Genomic DNA, 21842 nt, shown 5'->3' on the forward strand with positions numbered 1-21842 from the left:
AGGTTTCTTGAGTATAGGTGTTATGCAGACCTGCTTGAATGTGGATGGAAAGGTACTTGTCCCGTTGTGAAGATGAAGAGGTTGAAGAGAGAGGATAGAGCAGGAATAATAGAAAACAGAGGTGAATAATGAGGTGAGAGGGAATATAATCAAGAAGAAAGGTAATCAGATGAGATTTAGAGATGAGCGGAAGATGGTCTGTTCAGCTAATTGAGTGAAAGCAGTGAAGGAGGAAGTTAGATTTGATATATCTGTTTAAAGAATAAGCTGCCAGCTGAAGCCATTTCTATCATTGTGGATTTTATCTTTGACGATTTAGCAAAGGGTGGCAGAAGAGGTGGAGAAAGAATCAGTAGTTGAAAGCAATACAAAACAGTTTGGAATTGTGGGCCTGTGAGGAGTTGTGGGAGGAGAAGTATGACTATTTGGTTAGATGAGAAGACATTTTTGATTTTACGTAGAATATTTTTGTAATGCTTCAATTGCTCATGTGAATTGTTCTTTCCCAATTGCAGTTGAAGTACCCATGTGCAGTGCTTTGGTAGCTGACTCTTCTCAGTAAGCCAGACTTACTGATATGCATTGCAATGGCGGACCATGAAGAAGTAATAAACAAAATCAAAGGCAGAAGTGAATGTGTTTTGAGTGAGCAAGGGATGCAGGGAAGTTAACAAACCCTGGATATCAGGGCTGAGGATAGTTCTGTGCTTCTGTGAGTTGTGGCTAAAGAAGATAAATTACACGTAAACTGTGGTCAGATAATGGGCAAGATGAGTTTATGAGATAAAATAGGGAACAGAAGTGTTTAAAAGGAAATTACAGACTTGAGATAATAGATGGTATCTTATTATTATTTTCAGTTGACATAGCAATCCCTACACAGACATGTATACTTAGATCTGCTGAACAGGAAGGTGTTAAATGATACTATATAAAAAGCTAAAGGGCAGAAAGGGCAGGAGGTCACCACTTGTTGATGGACACAGTAGCAACTGGTTAAAAAGATCCAATGCGCATTCCATCTCCCCCCCCCCCCCCCCCCGCATAAAAATTAGTTGTAGAAAATGAGAAGAAAGAGTGCTTGGCTGCTGTGATCACACTTAGTAATCATTACTCACTAAAGCAAGGCAATATGGACCAGTACTTCAAAAATATAGATCATTGTATGTATTCACCAAAAGCATATTGATGCTGCTACCATACCGCAAATACTGCAGGGACAAGTGTAAGCTCAATCTTCCATTACTTAACGTGAACCCCAAGTGAGAGTTCTATGGAGCCTGCCATAGTTATTTCCTTTTACACAATACCAGTTGCTTGGCTATCTTGCTGATCCTCTACCTCTAATACTTTCAGCCATAGACCCTGAACAAGCATATGCAGATCAGGTGTTTCTGACAACATTGTCAGAACTGACAAGATTAGCTGCATGCCTGTTTCTGGTGTACTTCAGACACTACTGCAGCCAAATAGATCATCAGGGGTTCAGGCAACTGGTTTTGTTTAAAAGGAAACAAATATGTCAGCCTCCATATCACTCTCACCTCAGGTTCACTTTAACGGGACTTGAATCTTGATCCTTTATAAAGAGACCTTGTGATGTGCCAAAAACATTGGCTTTGCTGATGAATGTCTATAATAAATGACGTATGTTATTGGAATACTGTATGCAAACATCTGACTGTCACCCAAAATAATCACAAATTAGCATTTATGGGGTTTTAGTGGCAGCCTCTGCCCTCCATATTTAAAAGTTAGGGTAGAGAATCTTCTGTACTTCCATCAGTTGGCTTGGCTGTGAAGATCAGTATGACGTTTTATAACAACACAAGTAGAAAATATTCACCAATTACTAACACAGTTTTACATATCGTTTCCAGAATGCCCCATTGTCAGCCAAGCCCTATGAAACCACTCCTTTTGTAGAAATGGCTCGGGAGGAAAATGGCACTAAATTAACAAAACAAAATCCCAACGCTTACTGCGGAGCCTTTCATAGAGTCATGCCGCTTCCTAAATCTTTGTTTTCATTAAATTTCGGCTAAAGTTTTGCCGCCAGGAAACTTTAATACATTTCTCTTTTTTTGTGTTAATTATCATGTTCCCGACGAAATGACAATATGAACTGGGAAAAATAGAGAAAAAAGCAGCAGGTTGTAGCAACCGGATGAGAGGGTATAATGATAGCAGTCAATACCGCTTTTATGCTCCACTGCAATCCTTATAAACAGCTCTGCAGACAAGGGCACTCTCGAAAAAAAAAAGTCTACATTATGTATCTTTCTTGTAATTATCCCCCTAAAATCAACACTGGACTGCCAGGATCAAGTAAATATTGTCATAGTAACTAAAAGCATTTTTGGAAGAAGTCACAACACTAGCCCTTTTAATAACTTTGATTATAGATGGCGTTCTTTTGTTTGGATCTATTCATTCTAAACCCACGATTGAAAAAAAAAATGTAACATTTTGCATCCTAGAAAATAGACTGCATAAAAGAGGCACATATCATTCCGTACAATAGCCTATCATCTCCCGATTTCACATCCAACAAACTCCGGCTTTAAATAATAAATTAAACACAGTCTAAAATGCAAATGAAGTTTTTCTCAATAACACTGCGAGCTACTGAGAGATGGTGTAAAGGGTTATGATAATTTTAAAGTATTATGAACTGGAGAAAACAAATAAAAAGCATTTTCAGTGAATATGCTCAATTCATTGAACTATTCTCTCAATCCACTTAACTACCCACATGTGTACAATAATGATTTATAGACATTATGCCTAATTATGCATATTTGGGCTGTGTTAAAGTGCCTAACAAAAGCTCTAGAAAGCAACAATTACCTCTGTTGCTTAGTTACATAGTTTAAAATATTCCTATTAAGTGCAGATTACAGGGGGTAGATATGCACATGTGCGGCCCATTGCATTTCACTTTTCTGTTGCCAAACTGTTAGCATTTTGGGACGTTTCCAACTTACCTAATGTTTGGTTCAACTGTTTGTTATGTGTTAAAAGAAAAAATATTTATTAATTATATTAGGAAAAATAGGACTCATACAGCGAGTGATGATTTGGATTTCACAAAGAGCAGTTTTATCCAGGCCTGGTCTTTCTCACTTTTAAAGGAATCTTGCTGTTTTCCAACCCTTGTAAGCTGAATACAGAATTTGGCAAAGTGTAGGGACAACAACAAACAGGAACAGTTTTTTTTTTCACTCCTTCATTTCTCTTCCGTTAGAAAATTGTGATCTCTGATTAGACTCCATTTTTTCAATTATGCTCTAAGCTTTTCACATCAGAAATGCATTTATTTTTTTACACATTAAATCAACAGAAAAGACAGTTTTGGAACCACATATATAATTTATAGTTTGGTAAATATGGTGATATACAGTAGTGCTATTGAAATACACTTTAAAAAAATTGGTTGTGATAGGGTTAGGGACACTGCCATTATTTTATTTTTTCTGCTACTTTGTTGGCTTGTTACTTGTATTACTTGTCTTGTTCATCCACTGACTTAAAGAGAAACTCCGACTAAGAATTGAACTTTATCCCAATCAGTAGCTGATACCCCCTTTTACATGAGAAATCTATTCCTTTTCACAAACAGACCATCAGGAGGCGCTGTATGACTGATATTGTGGTGAAACCCCTCCCACAAGAAACTCTTGAGTATGTACTCTTGGCAGTTTCCTGTCTGTGAACCTTGTTGCATTTTGGGAAATAGCTGTTTACAGCTGTTTCCAACCGCCAAAAAAACATGCAGCAGCTACATCACCTGCCAACAGTAAAAATGTCACCATGTAATAAATGTCAGAATGTAAAGCAGGGATTTAAAAGATTGTACAATGGGCAAACACTGACTAAATCATTTATACATAATTATTGTAAAAATGAAGCACTTTTTTTTATTACATTATTTTCACTGGAGTTCCTCTTTAAGTACTCAGTAAGTAACTAAAGTGTGAAGCCTGTAAAAATTTGGGTCCCAAAATATATGATTGCCCTGGCCTTAGTCACTAACTCTGTGAATGCTGAAGCCACTATATAGGGAAGGACTGGCAAATAGTTCAGCCCCTGCTGACCGGGCTGAACGGGCAACTAAACCAACAGTGGCATTGCCTCATTTATACCCTGTCAAATGCTTTTCTGCTACTGAGCATAAAAGCATTTAGCAACCTGCGGTGGCGCTTACCGTTGTTTGGTCGTCGTGCGGCGTTTTTACCCCTACAGGGGTACATGGAAGCACCGAGCATAGCTGATCCTGGACGCTACATGTAGCATCCAGGAAAATACGAGATGATGGGATCAAGACCGAGCAACGTCTGGAAACAACAGTACTGACGTTTAAAAAGTGATGAACATCCCGACCCCTCATTTAACAGCAAAACACTATAAAGATTATTCTATTCTAAAGAAATGTAAGTTTTGTAATGTAAAGCTGTAGTCAGTATCCTCCAGTTACCAGGAGTCAAATCTCAGTGGAGCAATGACTGCATGACTAGTGTGAACACACCTTAAGATTTATGCAGGAGAACAGAGGTGCCAAAAGGATAAAAGGAAGCTAAATGAGCTTAAAAACCAAATTCTTGGTAAATAGAGGAGGTAGTGGTGGACTTACCTCCTCCAAGTAGACACACAATGACTGTAGTAAAGACAGTCAATATATTTTATTTATGAACTCCAAATATGCAATGCGTTTCGCAGGTTTGATCCCCCTTCATCAGGCAATAACAACGGAGCAATAGCATATGTGGTCAGTAGAAGAGCCAGGCACCTCTGGGGTTATCTAGTAACCATTTACCAGTACATATTACACTATTGGGGCTCTTGGTGTTCCTTGTTTTTACACCTTAAAGGGGAACTTCAGCCTAAACAAACATACTGTTATTAAGTTACATTAGTTATGTTAATTAGAATAGATAGGTAATATAATCTCTTACCTACCCGGTTTTAAAAGAACAGGCAAATGTTTGTGATTCATGAGGGCTGCCATCTTTGTCATGGGGGCAGCCATCTTTTTGGTTGAAAGGAGGTGACAGGGAGCATGAGACACAGTTCCAACTGTCCTGTGTCCTGATCACCCCTCCCAGCTGCACACACTAGGCTTCAAATGTCAAATTCAAAATGTAAAAAAAAAAAAAATTGCACCAAAACAGCAGAACAAGAACAACAACATCACAAATCCCATCATGCTTTGCACAGCATAAGGGGAAAACTGCCCGGGCAGTTTTCTTCTGTGCAGCTAAAAATGAGGTTTGTATAAGAGAAACAAAGTTCTGATGCTGTGAAACTGTTAAAGAAATACCAGGCCTTTTCAGTGCTGCTGAGTCGATTTTTAGTCTGGAGGTTCACTTTAAGATTTCAATTCAGTAAGGCTTTGTTCACATCTAAAATCGAAATGACTGATGACCGTATTTTGCGATTTTGTGAGTGATTTTTTTCCAGCCTCCTGGTGCTACCTGTGCGCTTTGATTTTGTGTATAGTGCTTTTCAAAGTGCTTTTGCAGAGCAATTTGTTTTTTCATTTCCTGACGCAAGTCAGGAAGTGAACTATTTGACCTGGAAAAGAATCATTAAAATGTTTTTATTCTTAAAAGCGTGAACCCAGTTGCTGCATAAAGCGATTTTGTGAGTGTTTTGCGTATTTCCTATACCTTCCATTGTAGCAAAATCGCCCTAAAATGGTACGGGCAGCGCTTTGCTGAGCGGAAAGCAGATAAAACGCGCTGATATGAACTATCCCATAAGGATTCATTGCACAAGCGATGTTAGAGCATTGTTTAAAATCGCCGGCGCTCAAAAAAAAAACACAAAACGCCCCAGGTGTGAACGAGTCCTAACAGAAAGCTCAAGCTGATACACAACTGCATTGAAACAAAGCTGCACAATGTTTGGTAATCATAATTAATAATTAACATGTCTACTCAGTGGGTTGTAAGTAATACAGAATTTTCATATGTGAACAAAAACAAGGCAATGGAAATTGTGCAGTGCCGGAAACTATGGTTTTTCATACCTTTTGGATTTTTTGCTTTAGAATTATTATTGATCTGTTTTGTTTAAGGCATCAAATTAATTATTTCCATTTTTGTCATTTTTGTGTCTTCTTATACTCATGTATATACGTATGTCACTTATTCTATGACCCTCCCTGCAGTGGCATAGCTAAGGAGCTGTGGATCCTTATGCAAGTTTTACATTGGGGCCCCCCAAGCACTCTATACATAACAATTAATATGGTGCACCAAAACCTGACATGGATAATCACAATGTCAGAGATGCAAGAAGGAGAACAGTTTGTTAATGATTACCACTATTCAAAGTATCTATAGAAGTGATTATTGTGAGCACAGGACCAATAGAGAGCTAATACTGCAGTTGAGGAAGGGCCGATCAGGGCACAAGGGCCCTGATGCAATTGCAACCTCTGCATCCCCTATTGCTACACCCCTGCCTCCCTGACTATCTTGTCCCCACCTATCTACACAGTGGCGTAGCTAAGGAGTGGTGGGCCCCGATGCAAGTTTTACAATGGGGCCCCCCAAGCACTCTATACGTAACAATTGATACGGCGCACCAAATCCTGCCAAGGGCAACTACAGTGTCAGAGGTGCAAGAAAAGGATGGGAAACAGTTTGTTAATGATTATCACTATTCAAAGTATCTATTGAAGTTATTATTATGAGCACAGGACCAATAGAGAGCTAATATTGTAGTTGAGGAAGGGCCCTTCGGGGCTCCTCTGGCCCAAGGGCCCCGATGCGGTCGCTACCTCTGCAACCCCTATTGCTACGCCCCTGTATCTACACCTGTTGCCAACATAACTTGGGCATATATTTCTTTCACTGTGTAGCATGTCAGAAGAAGGAGGAAACAACTCTGAAATGGCACTTTTGGTTTGAAGCTAGCACACTTCTAGGACAACTGAAGTGAGAGGGCTATGGAGACTGCCATATTTACTTCCTTTTTAACAATATCAGTTGCCTGGCAGCCTTGCTGATCTATTTTACTGTGGTAGTGTCTGAATAACACCAGAAACAAGCATGCAGCTAATCTTGTCAGATCTGACAATAATGTCAGAAACACCTGATCTGCTGCATGATTGTTCAGGGTCTGTGGCTAAAAGCATTAAAGGCAGAGGATTAGCAAGACAGCCAGGAAACTGGTATTGCTTAACAGGAAATAAATATGGCAGCCTCCACATACCTCTTGTTACAGTTGTCCTTTAAACAATACCAGTTGCCTTGCAGCCCTAATGATCTTTTTGGCTGCAGTAATGTCTGAATTATACCAGAAACAAGCATGCAGATCTGACAATAATGTCAGAAACACCTGATCAGCATATGCTTGTTTAGGATCTGTGGCTAAAAGTGTTAGAGGCGGAGGATCAGCAGGGTAGCCAGGCAACTGGCATTGCTTAAAAGGAAATAAATATGGCAGCCTCCATAGCCCCCTTGCAGTGGCTAGGCTAAAGAGCTATGGGCCCCAGTGCAAGTTTTACATTCCCCCCCCCCATCACCCTATACATAGCAATTGATACAGCACACCAAAGCCTGGCAAGGACAACCACAGTGTCAGAGGTGCAAGAAGGGGATGGGGAACAGTTTGTTAATGATTACTACTATTTGATCATCTATAGCAGTGATTATTACTGGCACATGACCAATAAACAGCTAATACTGTGGTTAAGAGAGGGACCCTCTCTAGAGTAACTAGGGTCATTTGCATTCAGAACAGGCAGATTCTTTATTTCGTTTTTGTTCCATACGAGTGAGTGAGCAATGTTTAACACTTTTAATGGTAGACCACAAAATATTGTAACCAGAAGGTAACAGGAAAAGCAGCATGTGTTCGTGTTTTCATGACAAGTTTAGACTACTTCCATTGCTATTAATGACTTCACTTAACACACATCACTGCTTACCTGTAGTAGTACAACATTCCTTTTTCGTGAACTTAAAGCTCACAAACTCAGGTTTATCCTCATTGTCTTCTTCAAGTTCCTCGCTGGGGTTGTAGTGCTGGGGTTTCATTAAGAGTGACTTCCTTTTATTGACTGGAGCTGTAGAACCCTGTTCTAGGAATTTCCTCTTCTTTGACATGGTGCAGTTGTAAGCACTAGAACAGAAAATTGACAACTTCATGTGAGTATTATCGATTTTAAGCATCACCTCAGTTATTGCACTGTTTGAGTACAACATTTACCCTGCAGAGAAGCCTCTATCATACGGATCAATACATGAAATGTATTTTAAAATCAGAGCAGGTACCTTCTGAAAATGAATATTTAATCAATACATTATTTAAAAAAATCACTTTCGAAACATAACAAAGTTAAAAAGACGCCCAGGTAAAGATATAATTAGGTTAGAATCAAATAAAACATAGAAGAATGAGGTGGCTTACCTCAGTGACGACAGTCAGATAAGACATTGAGATTTATTATGTACAGGCAACGCGTTTCACGGGTCTGAGCCCGCTTCCTCGGGCCAATACAAGTGGCGCAGTACCAACAGCCAATACTATTTTGCTAGTGACAGCTTCCCCATCTTATTTGCATCATTGTGCGAATGTGCCCTGCACCACTGCCGCCAACAAGTTTAAATTTTTTGCCTCGCCCATTGACTTCCATTCATTACACCCCCGAAGTGTCACCACAGAAGTCGCACTGCTAACTTCTGTTGTCTTTGTGGCGAGTCGACAGTGAATCGGAAGCTTCAGGAGCAATGCAACATGGCTAGTGTACTGGGCCCCATACACTTTCTTTGCTGTTGCATTACCCTGCATGCAGAAAGGGTAATACAACGCAAAAAAGTGCCCATGTGTAAAACCGGCCTAAATGTACATGCAAACTGCTCCCCTGCTCCCTCTACAGTGACCAGACCTTGCACTTGAAAAAGTCTGTTGTCATTGTTCTCTTTGCCTTGCAAGGCCTATTAAAAACCAAGTATTATGGTGAGCTGTAGGAATGAACTCAAATATTTCTCATACTTGCATCAAAATTTGCACTTCTGTCTGAATTGAAATTTTCACAAAAACAAAGGTTTTTTTGTTTGTTTGTTTTTTTTTTGCAAAATGTGTTTTTCCATGAAAATTAGTATTTTTATGCCCATGTAGTTTTGCAGATGTTATCATTTGTGAAAAAAGACACTTTTCTGAAAATGATGGCAAAATGAAAATGTCCATATTCGATCATTACTAGTGAACATTTTTTTTTACATTATTATTAAAAACTGTGATTTTAATAAAAGTCAATGATAAATTTAGTTGGCAGAACATCAATAATTTTTCATCAAACTGATCATCATCATTTCACTGTATAATCATATAAGTAAAAGATGAATCTGCTGCTGAACAGTTGATAGTTGACAGTGGCACAAGTTATAGATTGCCTTGCAATTTAAAAACAGATGTAGTTCTTCTTATTTAAATAACATCATGAAACACTATCTTTATGGCTTAATACCATAAATTATGTTTTTACATGATAAATACCAATGTTTATCTGTTAATCCCCTGTTTGGTAGCTATGGAATCCAAATCCACTGAGAACATCGTGTCTGCAAATCCATGAGGACTAGGTCAGACATTATCTATGGCCCTCCCATAAAACAAAGATATACTTGTTTAAAAGAAAAAAAAGAGAACTGTACCATTTGTCACAGAAAAATATTTTTCAGCGTGTATTTAAACATTCAGAGACAGCTGAAAACTGGCATGATATGCTTTCTTGAGTGAATATCAACACTTCCAAGGAAAACAGTTGTTCACACTGTAATATATTTTATGTAAAAGTTAAAATATTTATAGTGAAAAAATCTGCTTTTAACAAGATACACTTATTGAAGCAGAGCACGTTTGCTGTGCTATTTTTTTTTCAAAGAATGTTTCAAAATGGTCTTCCATATAAAGCAATGGAAACAAACAGGGGTGTAACTAGACCTAATTGGGCCCCCCTGCAAAAATTATAGCATGGGGCTGCCTTGGTCTCCAAAACTCATGCAGGTCATGGGATTGGGAGCAGGTGAATAGTAGCAGAGAGAAAAAAATTACACGCTCCCGTTACTCGCTAGTCTGCATGGTGGGAGAAGGTGGCGGGGATGTTTTTTGTGAGCAAATGGAGAGGTATATTTGCTAATTGGCTGCGCTTGCGGTTGGGGAGAGGGAGAAGGTGGGGTCCCCAAGCCTCCAGGCCCCCCTGCATTAGCAGGGGATCGCAGTGGTGATTATTACACCCATGGGAACCAACCAAGTAAGGCCTCTTTATCACGAGCAGCTGAAGGTGGTAATTTCACCAACTGTCAGCTGCTCCCATCCACCAGCCAGTCGCTTGCTGCCTACCACTCAGAATAGGCGGTGCAGTGACAGCTCTCCCGAGCAGCTGCATCGGAGCACAGCAGTTACTATGCTCAGATGGGACATGAGACTCTTTTTGCTGCCACGTGACAAATGTGATGTGTGCGTTGTTACTAAACACTGCCATTTAGCTTCATATAATTGCAGCCCAATGGCATTTGTGGCCAGCAGACTGGCGGCTGAACTGCTCATTTGTCCATAGAAAAGAGGGCCCAATAACAGGCAGCCTATTAGGCCAATCAAAGTACAGGGATTATGCCCTTTAAAGTGATTGGACCTGCAGGGGCTCAGAGCAGGACAAGTGGAGCTCTCGTCATTGCCACTTAGCAGGCATACGTTCGTAGAGCTCGCTATCCTACTCTGATAAGGCATATTAACTCTGATAAGGCATATTACCTCTGATAAGGCACGCTATTTGCTATAGTTAATCAACAGCAATGTATTCAACCTGTCCAACTTCAGGCGCAATATGTTATCTAACAGCTTAAGAAGATGGTCAAAATATAACGCTGTATATCAAATGAGGCAGCTGCAGCTAAAAGTTTTGTTTTAAAACCTGATGAAACAGCGCATCTGAAGCAGCTGACAGCAGCTGGAGGTGGGGAAGCTGATTGGCTCAGAATTGTTATATTGCTCTAAAGCTATGTACTCACCTCGTGATCAGGAAGATGGATCTAGCAACGTCTCCCTGACAAAGAGCACTCCTCCGATCCATCTTCCTCCATCTTTCGGCCAGCGGGTATGCGCAAAATCATGCGACATTACATGATGGGCGTGAACAAGACTTCAAGCGATTGCAACCCTTTGCGCTGGAGTCAACGGGATCTTAAAGATCTGATCCACCATAATGGTCATTATTGCCGTGCGCAGCTATGCGACATTGGCGTGATTGTGTGCCTGTAACCTCATCACAAGATTGTGTAAACGACCGATTGTCACTCAAAAAATTGCCAGTAGTCAGTAAACTCATCAGAAAAATTGCCAGGTGAGTACGGGCCTTAATTGGAAGGAGGAGAGCAGAGGCAGAGCTCTGTGAGAAGACTGACCCCTACAGCTCTGGAACTCTGTACTGCAAGTCTTGCTAGAGAAGGGGCTCTTAGCTAGGAACGTTGAAGTAAGAATGTAATAAGAGAAAGCAGAGGCGGACATCTTTATTTATTTTAAAAAGTGCCACTAGTCGGGCTGTCAGGCTGACCTTTTGTTTTCGGTTTCCGAGCCAACTGCAACAAGCATAAACCCAGCGGAGTCAGAACGGAATTAGATCATTTGGCCTTCAAGCTCTTCTGGGTCAGTGGCAAAAATATAGAATTATCATCTCAACCAGGCAATTAACATTTTCTGAAAGAGAATAAGGGCTACCTCACACTGCATCTGTTGCATTGCAGAATAATTCTGCATGTCAACTCACTGCTCATACAATTCTATGGGCCTGTTCACAGTACGGTGTTGTAACTGCTTGCAGGCTTTGCATGAAAGTTTATGTCCAGTCTCCATTGTAGTTCACATTCATTATAATACATGCACTATGCAACTGACCATTGTGAACTGTATACATGAAATTTGGTCATAGGGCAAAGCCCAAAAAGTTTCACTCTGCTCTTGCAAAAGTCCCGGCGGTGTTAATTACTATTCCCCCTCCAGACCGCCATGGACTCACAGGGGTAAGACGTAATTCGACTGCCAGCTATTGCTGGCGGCCGAAGTACGCTGTTTTTATAGTAATTTGAGCTTCGTCTTTTTTTGCCCTTTTTTTAGGCACCCCTTTTAAATGTATGCTTTGCCATTGGTCGGCAAAAAACGGTGAAAATTGAGCAAAATTGTGAAGTTACGATTGCTAATTACGGTTACAAACTAAATTAACAATTTTCCTGCAAATTTGCAGTACGATTTTGCATTGTAATTGTGAATTTTGATGCAAAATTATGATCATGCGAAATTCATGCTCATCTTTTTTTTAACTTAGGTACCGTATATGCCGGTGTATAAGACGACTGGGCGTATAAGACGACCTCCAGCTTTTCCAGTTAGAATATACATTTTGGGATATACTCGCCCCCTATAAGACTACCCCTCTTGTCTCTCTGACATTTGTATACTGTACTATATGTACTGGTGCTATACTGTATAAACAGGTACAGATACTGGTGTTGTACTGTATGTGGTACCCAGTATACAACAACCAGCCAATCACGGCAAGCGAAGTACCTTGGCTGGTTGTTGTATATAAAGCCTTCCCGGTGAGGTGCCTCAGGGCGTACAGCGCAGGCATAGTAGTTCTGTGCCTGTGCAGTACGCTGCGGACAATGTGGGCTTGATTGACAGCGGCGCTTCACAAAGGCGCAGTAAGGATGACCTCGAGGTCGTCCTCTGCACCGTGAGGGAACCCCAGGCCGGCGGCTGTTGGGAACGGAGCTGTCAGCGTGGGACAGACTGTTGCAAGGTGCTGGAGAAAGCCCCAGGTAAGTATATCGGATTTCCTATATAGTTGCCTGATGATTCCTTTAAAGTAAACAGGTAACTCCCTGAAAAAGTAGATACTCTTCTTTAATTCCTAATATATTTAATTTTAATGGCATTTTTCTTTGGCTGTGTTGTTCTTTTATTTGCTTTACCTGAGTTCTTGTGCTAAGGAGTCCTCTTCCACTGTAAAGAGACAAAATGACAAGTCAGTGAAAACACCAAATATGAAGGTATCTGTGATACGTTTACAATAGAACTGGTTGTTAGAACACTTCAAGGCAACAATCAAAGATCTTTGCTAAAGCTGCTTACTTATTAGCATTGCTAAATTCTCATATTTTAATGTCTGTAATGTTTTTTTTTCTTCTCTTTCTAAGACATGTGGTGAGAAAGCTTTGCTCTTGCTAGCATTCAAATGATCTGAGAAAGATGAAAGCTGGTGTTTATCAATACCTGCCCACACAAGGGTACACAACATATTGACAGAGCCAACAGGTGGTTTCAAAATTATTCATGTTGTTATAACAGCGACACTTGCGGAAACACACTCCGCTCAGATAATAAATGAGCAAGCCAGTTCAAGTTTAACTCCCCCGACTGCAGCAAAGATAATGTAATATTACGCCGGCATATAACACTTCAGGCTTATCATTGGCTACCCGTATGCTCTAGTTCTTGAGATGAATTTTCTTTTTTTCTACTAAGAAACGGTAGGATGGCACAAATACAAAGCAAAAGTCAATATGTAAACCTTAGTTAAATAGAGACTTCAAGGCAGTTCTTATGTAAACATACAACTACAGCACAGTCGCTGGTGCTTCTGTTATAAAACTGGAGGAAGGGAAGTATTGTGGGTTAGGCCCATAGTATTTCGCAAGATGTGTAGCCAATCAATAGGTTGCATTATTCAGTGATAACTGTGATAACTATTAAAGCAAACCTAGCTATTAAAGCAAAAACTTATGACATAATGAATTGTATGTGTAATACCGATAATGAGTAGAAGATAAGTATCAAAGAAAAGAGTCTCTTATTTTTATTTTCAGTTATATAGCTTTTTTTTAAAAAAACAAAAAACATTGCATCAGTCTGTCATATTCACAGTTTAGAAACCACATTCTGTATTTTAAGCTAGCAAACAAAGCAGAAATAGTAACCCTTTGAACCTTCCTGCAGTAAACCCTTCTCTTAATGGGGCACTACAGCGAAAAACTGTAAAATTTAAAATATGTGCAAACATGTACAAATAAGAAGTAGTTTTTTTTCCCAGAGTAAAATGAGCCATAAGTTACTTTTCTCCTATGTTGCTGTCACTTACAGTAGGTAGTAGAAATTTGACAGAAGTGACAGGTTTTGAAGTAGTCCATCTCTCCATAGGGGATTCTCAGCAAGGCTTTTATTCTTTATAAATATATTCCCGAAAAAAGGATTTAAACAATAATGCTGGCCAGCTTTCCTGCTTGCTACAGGTTTTTGGCAGTTGGACAGAGCAACTGCCATTCACTAAGTGCTTTTGAAAATAAATATATCCCTGAGAATCCCCTATAAAGCGATGGGCTAGTCCAAAACCTGTCACTTCTGTCAGATTTCTATAACCTACTGTAAGTGACAGCAACATAGGAGAAAAGTAATTTATGGCTCATTTTACTCTGGAAAAAATGTACTTATTTGTATATGTTTGCACATATTTAAAATTTAAAGTTGTCATTAACTGTTTCTTGGCTGTTTATGTGCTTCAGAAAACAGGACTGTATTCGGCCCAGTGGGTCGAAGAGCTCAGAGAAGCTCTTTTGCCCAGATAACAATTGAAGCTTTTCAATGCTTCCTGTGCTGGAAAACAACATGATCATTTTTTCTTTGCTACCAATATTCTATTTCTTAGGTGTATTACACATACAATTCATTATCTCATAAGTTTTACTTCGGTTCAGGTTTGCTTTAAAGAATGTGCAATGCTAAAGTTCTAATGTACATTTTTAGCAGAGCTGAATTCTTTGAATTTTAACAAGTTCCATACACATGCTAGATGAAACTTGGCCAAGGCGGCCAATAATGACTTCCTCTGCTGAGAATCCAACATTTGTATGGCAACCTCCGACCCCTCTCAGCTGCTCTGCCAGTGATCCACCTTGCAGGCTGATTTGGCCGGACGATGGCTGACAGCATTGTTCTCCCTGCCCCCCCCCCCCCCCACATGACATCACTCCCATTCAGCTCCACCTCCCCCACCTAGAAACAGGATGCTGCAGGCTAGCAATGTGTTGGTGCAGTCTTGGGTCTGCAATGTGACTCGAGGGGTCGGGTGCAGGGCCGGCGCTTCCATAAAGGGAAAGGGGGCAATTTCCCCAGGGCCCCAGAGCCTGTAGGGCTCCCCAAGGTGCCACTCCTCCCCTCCAGCCATGGTGACCTATGACAGTGGGGATGCTGTGTGTTTACTCTGTATAGGAAAAGAAGGAGGTGAATAATGTGAACCCCAAAAATGCTTTTTAGGACACATACAATGGATACCTAATGATATTGTGTGATGTGGGGGAAAAGGGGATTGGATCGGGCTTGGAAGCCAGCTCAAGGGCCCTGGAAGAGAAGGGGGTGGGGGCGTCAGGGGTCTCCAAAGTTACTTTTGCCCCAGAGCCCCATTGTAGCTAGAAGCGGCCTAAATCAATTGCCAATAACGCTGGGTGATATGCCTCGTACATATGTACAAATTAACAGCCATAATTTAATCCAGTTTTGTAGTGTGTTTACAGTCTAAAGAGGAACTGTAGTGAAAATAATAATAATCTGAACATTTATATAGCTCTTTTCTCCTGCCGGACTCCAAGCGCTCTAGAACTGCAGCCACTGGGACGGGTCTTGCCTTAAACTCCTTACTGAATAGGTACTGACCCTAGCCAGGATTCGAACCCTGTCCTCCCATGTCAAAGGTGGTGCCCTTAACCATTGCACTATCCAGTCACTACAAGATAGAATACCCTATTTTGCAATATTCATTTATAACTTATTTAGTTGGTGTTTGTCCATTGTAAAATGTCTCCTTTCCCTAATTTGCATTCTTAAATTTATCACAGGTGTCACGTCACGTCTTTTGTTCTGCCAGGTTATCTCTGCAGAAAGTCGGTTTATTGGGAGTTCTATGCATAGAGGGAGGTACTGCTTGCTTGGCAGTTGGAAACAGCTGTTATTTCTCACAATTCAACAAGGTTTACAGACAGCAAACTGTTAGGAACGTACAGATGTCCTTGAGCATCTATTCAAAAAACGGTAAAGATTTCTCATGGGAAAAGGGGTACTGATTGGGATGAAGTTCAATCCTGGGTTAAAGTTCCTTTTTAAGGCTAATTTAACAGTGAATCCTTTGTGCTAACACAACAAACATATATGGCTTGATTCACTAAATTAACACGCCTTATCAGAGATAACACACCCTATCAGAGATAACACGCCTTATCAAAGTTAACACTCCTTATCAGAGTAGCATAGCGAGCACTACTTATCAGAGTAGCATAGCGAGCACTACAAACATGCAGGGGGGATGAGTGGAGCTCTCGCCATTGCCAATTAGCAGGCATTAGTTTGTAGCGCTTGCTATGCTACTCTGATAAGGTGTGTTAACTTTGATAAGGCGTGTTATCTCTGATAAGGCATGTTAACTCGAATAAGGCATGTTATTTGTCTTAGTTCATCAAGCCCATTGTTAGTGAACATACCATAAGGCAGGTGTCTCAAACTCGCGGCCCGCGGGCCATTTGCGGCCCTCGATACAATATTTTGTGGCCCGCGCCGGCAAAAGCTACCTTATAGTTCGCTTCAGTGCTCCCAAGTAATCCACCGCATCCCTGCCACTAAACGAGGGCTGCAGAGCCCCCAAATTGCCCGGGGGGCAATCTGCCGGCATTTCCTGGAAGGGTCAGAGCTTTCAGCTCTGCCCCTCCTGACGTCAATCGCCGCACGGATCGCCACCTCTCCCCGCCCCTCTCTGTGAAGGAAGAGTGAGAGGGGCGGGCAGAGGCAGCGATGCGCCACAATTGAAGCCCTTAAAGCGCTTACACCATGCTTTCCTATGAGCTAGTTCAGACTGGGGCGTTCCATTCGCTTTCCACTCAGAAAAGCACTGCATGGACCATTTTCGGGGCGATTTTGCGATAGTGGGAGATATAGGAAAAGCGCAAAGCACTAGAAAAAGTGCTTTTGCCAGTGATTTTGTAGGCTTTTTTTTTCCCTGTTTAGGTCCTTTTCCCTTTAAAAATAAGGCCTAGGACACTTAGAAATCGCGAAACGTCCCAAAAAGCGCTTACAAATAACGCTTACCAAAAACGCCCAATGCACAGAATTTGCCAGGAATCGTAAAAAAAATTCAGTCAAACGCCCAACACGAACGCTAACGTGATTGGAATGTGAACAAGGCCTTAAGGTGACCACCAATTTTACCAAATCGATGTAGTATAAGGGTAAATTGAGTAAATATATGGAGGCTGTGCATTCACAGTGGGATATTAAAGAGTTTATAATGCAGCTTACCGCTCTGCAATGCTAATCCTATGCGTCGTTCACAGTGCGACGTTAGCGTCGCAGTGTAACTTGTAGAGTTATGGTAATGCACTGCTTGCAGTGAGTTACTTCTAAATGCACATGTTACCAGGTACAGGAAAGCATACTTTTCATTGCCTGTATGCATTACTGTGCCTACTGTATGCACAGGGGCGTATCTGGGTAATATAGAGCCTATGGCAAACACTAAAATTGCGCCCTTCCCCCCCCCGTCAGAGCCCCCTCCCATCTAAAAGCAGCATCTTTTCTAGCGTACATGTGTTATGGTTGCCTATGTTTTTTGGCTCGGGATATTGCTGAAGTAACTTTTTGGGAAATATCTCTTCTTATTCCATCTCTGTTCTCTTTTCTAACACTAAGCCAAGTGCACCGTACATATATAAATTAAGTAGCCATGTTTCCCAGATAACAGAATTAATCTGATCTGAAATCTGAGTCACAGGGGCAGGCATGGGGTGCAGCACAGGGACAGGAATGGTGCCCATTGTGCTGTGGCGCCCATGGCAGGAGCCATGCCTGCACCCCTCTAGATACGCCTCTGTGTATGCAACAGTAATGCAGCGTTAATGTGCGTTACCACCATTTATTACGTTGTGTTGTAATGCTGCATTGTGATTTTAACGTTGCATTTCAATGCAACATCCCGCTGTGAATGAGGCCTGAATGGATAATTTAGGCAGTCCCTTTTATAGCATAGAAATGATCATGAGATCATGAGAGGCCACCATAGGCTTATATATAACCGTAATATTTCAATTCAGTTTAAAAATAACATATCTCTATTGAGGTACATTTGTAAACAGCAAACTACAGCAAATTATTATCATGCAGAAAATGCAATATACATTGTGGGATACGTAAAGATAAAATGTGATGCATTCGAAGTATTGTCCTTCCTAGATCACGCCTAAACACATCTTGGATGTAAGATTTCGTACTATATAATGCAGAAATGGCAACATCAATCAAGGACCAAAAACAGAGCAAAAGTAAAAAGGCTGGAACCTATTTGTACAATTATAGGAATGCAGTTACATGCTTACTAAAGAATGTGTAGCGAAATGTTGATAAAAGGATGAGCTAAACAGAAATATCATGTCAAGACCCTTCATAAGGGCATTTCAGTAATGCAATGTAAACATCTAGGCACCTATTTATACAGCAGTGATCTGAAAACAGAACATCACTTTTTCAGTCTGCACTTTTTTTTTTTAAATCTCATTGCCACTTTTAAAGCATCACTTTTATAAGAGTATGATAAGATTGTGTTCCCTGGTGAGAGAAGCCATTATATGATTACACTAAAGAGCAACTCCATTCACATGAATGAAGTAATGGATCACCAGCTGCAACCATTTTTATTCTTGCCAGAACAAATAGCAGTCCATGCCCATAGGCTTAAATGGCAGCTGCAAACGACAACTTCTTCAAGTGGCAGAACGGCAGCAAGCTGCCGAACAGGGTATTTCAAATATATACCACTGTACCTCATTGTAGCCTGCGGCCTTTTCCAGTTTAAAAGCGGTGAATGCTGTTTAGTGATCTATAAAGCGGTTGCTAACGGCCACTTTAAAAAAGATGGTGATCATCTCTAAACTGTCATTAACTAAACTGCACGGGAAAGAGGAAATCCTGTATAAGGGCTTGTTCACACCTAGGGCGTTTTCAGGTTTTTTTAAGCGCTGTCGATTTTGAAAATCGCCCTAAAAGCAATTGTGCAATTTGATTGCTTTTCAGCTGACCAAAGCACTGCCTGTACCATTTTCTGAGCGTTTTGGCTTAATGGAAGGTATAGGGAAATCGCTAAGCGCTTTAAAAAGCACTTTGCATAGCAAATTCCTGAGCACTTTTAAGAATAAATACAGTGTATTTATTCTTTTTCTGGGTCAAAGAGTTCACTTCCTGATTGACGTCAGGAAGTGAAAAACGAACCGCTCTGCAAAAGCGCTTAAAAAAATGCTTTACAAAAAACTGCTAATGCGCAGGTAAGTGTCAGGAGGGTCTTAAAAAAATTACGCACAAAAACACAAGCGCGAGTTCTGGCGATTTATGATGTGAACAACTTACAATGCCTAAAAGTGACAAATATTTAAAGTGACATTGAAGCAAAAAACAAAACAACAATCTTATGATATAATGAATTGTTTGTGTAGGACGGATAGTTAATAGAACATTAGTAGCAAAGAGAAGAAAATATTTCTATTTTCAGTTATATAATTTTTTATCATAACATTGCATCATCCACTAATATTTGCAGATTACAAACTACATTCTGCATTTTAAACTATGAAACAGAGCACAACTAATGACCATTTGAACTTCTCTACAGTAAAATCTTATCTGAAGTTGTCTTTCACTCTTTCTTTGATGTGAAAGACAACTTCAGAAAAGAACTCCGAGAAGTTCTTTTGCATAGATAACAAGGGAAGTTTCTTAACTCTTCCTGTACTGGAAACAATATGAGACTCTTTTCTATGCTACAAATGTTCTATTTCTTAGCTGGACTACACGTACAATTCATTATCTCATAAGTTTATTTTCACTTCAGATTCCCTTTAAAGCAAATGTGAAGAGACTTCAGAGGCCCTCGCGTCCCTGAGTGCTTCCAAAGCCAGGCACATATGTACTGCGCATGCCCGAACTTGGAAAGTGTGGATCCGCTCGTCTTTGAGAACTCAAGTGCTGCAGAAGCCTCCACTAGGACACCCAAAAGCGTATTCAACCAATTGATACACTTTTTAGTGGTGCCGGGGGAGGGGCAGCTGTGGGTCGAGGGCATGGAAAAATGACCAAGAAGGCTCTATCGGATCCAAAGCCTTCCCTCTACATTGCTGAGTATTTATTTTGTGAGGTTGCTTCAGTTCTTTACTTTAAGCTGATGTCCACTTTCATATTTTTGGTGACCGGTTAAGTGCCCTTTTTAAAAAATTTCAGCTTTTCTCTTGTAAACAGCCTGCTTGCCTTCCTTACAAGTAGGTCTTTTGTAACAAATTACCTAAGAGAAATTTGACCAATGGGTCTTGTCAAGTTGACAATTGACATACTAGAATATGTAAAAGTGATCCCTCCCCTTATGTGTCCCCTTTTAAGATGTAAGTCTTATTTGTGGGCAAACAGGGACCTTAAAGGGGGAGTAGGCCTTTTGTATTGTATAATATAACTGATGTGCCATTAACACAGATTTAAGAACTCTGTGGATCCCTTGCCTCTTGACAGTATAAGATATCTTATTAGCTAAATGTATAACTGAGAAACTGATTGAGAGAGGAGAAACCTGAGCGAGAGGTGTTCTAATGAACACAACAGTTCAAACAATTCTCTGGATTAAAATCGAATGTATCTGGTCAGTTGGGAGGTGGATCATAAAACAATATTGAAAACTCCCTTGCTACAAATCAGCCAATGTGATGCAAATCTCGCTGTGGTCAAAAGAATCCAAGAAATTGGTCCAACTGCTTTGTAAGGGGAGAGATGAATTTTATCCCCTTACGGTAAATTGGCTATGGCTTCACAAAGGATGGGGACGAGGTTTTTTTTTTTTTTGTCTTTCTCTGGATCATTCTAAGCAATTGGAATTGTTAGTGGTTAAATATGATGGACGTGTTTGCATGTGTTTTTTTCAGCCTATTTAACTATGTAAATCCTGTTTTACTGGCAGATAGGAGTATTCTAAATCACATAGCCAAAAGCTGTTTATTGTTAAAGTACAAGAAACTCCAAGACCCACGGCAGTGGTCTGAACAAATGTTTAGTGTTCGCTCATGTACAAGTAACAACGATTGTTCACATTATTATTAGTTAAATGACCTTCTAACAGGTGAAAGTCACCATGAGACTCTATGAATAGAAGTAGATTTTGTCAGTTTTCTGCAGCCAAACAATCATGTTTCATGTCCATTTTTTCATATTAAGATAATTGAATAATCATACACAATAAGCATGCACATTTCCTCTCCCTTGAAGCATCATTTTGATATTATCTGAAACCACTGCATGATTTGTTTAGTAGGAAAAGCCATTAGCGTATATAAATTGATCATTTGTACAAACGATTGTTCACTTGATGAATTAGTCAGAAACCTATGAGCTATGTATTGTGTCTATGAATAGTCCTAGTCTGGTTTGATTCAACACATTAGTAGACCAAGTGGATTTAGGTTTGTAGGTAACAGAGTTTAGATAAGTTACTTGATTATGCAGAACACAGTCTGACTACCATATAAATGCGCATTTTTGATTCAGCTAACCATGAATGTAAACTTCTATTTAGGAGAGAGATAGTAAAAAGAAGCAGAAGTCACCCTCCCTTGAGTTTAGGGAATAGAAATGTGATATCTCTGTTGAGAGATCAAGCAGGGTCAATCCCAGACATCAAGGAGGTCTTGTCTAGGCTGATATACTGGATCAAGCAGATGATTGTCAATGGAGAATGTCCCTTCTGTGTAAGAAGGTTTATACTCTGC

General features: G+C 40.3%; 1 protein-coding gene across 8 annotated transcripts in view; it reads right to left on the reverse strand.

The window, feature by feature from the left end:
- Positions 1-21842, reverse strand: part of ST18 (ST18 C2H2C-type zinc finger transcription factor) — a 336354-nt gene that overhangs the window by 163268 nt on the left and 151244 nt on the right. For 7 of the 8 annotated variants that reach the window (XM_068234755.1, XM_068234752.1, XM_068234754.1 and 4 more), the window contains exons 3-4: positions 12984-13014; positions 7940-8133 (exon numbers count right to left, since the gene is read on the reverse strand). In XM_068234755.1, coding sequence (XP_068090856.1) covers positions 7940-8133; positions 12984-13014 — 225 coding nt within the window. Of the gene's footprint in view, positions 1-7939; positions 8134-12983; positions 13015-14149; positions 14224-21842 lie in introns of those variants that run through there. The other variant, XM_068234753.1, reaches the window with a different exon arrangement.

This window comes from Hyperolius riggenbachi, chromosome 5, assembly GCF_040937935.1.
Source record: "Hyperolius riggenbachi isolate aHypRig1 chromosome 5, aHypRig1.pri, whole genome shotgun sequence".
NCBI lineage: Eukaryota > Metazoa > Chordata > Amphibia > Anura > Hyperoliidae > Hyperolius > Hyperolius riggenbachi.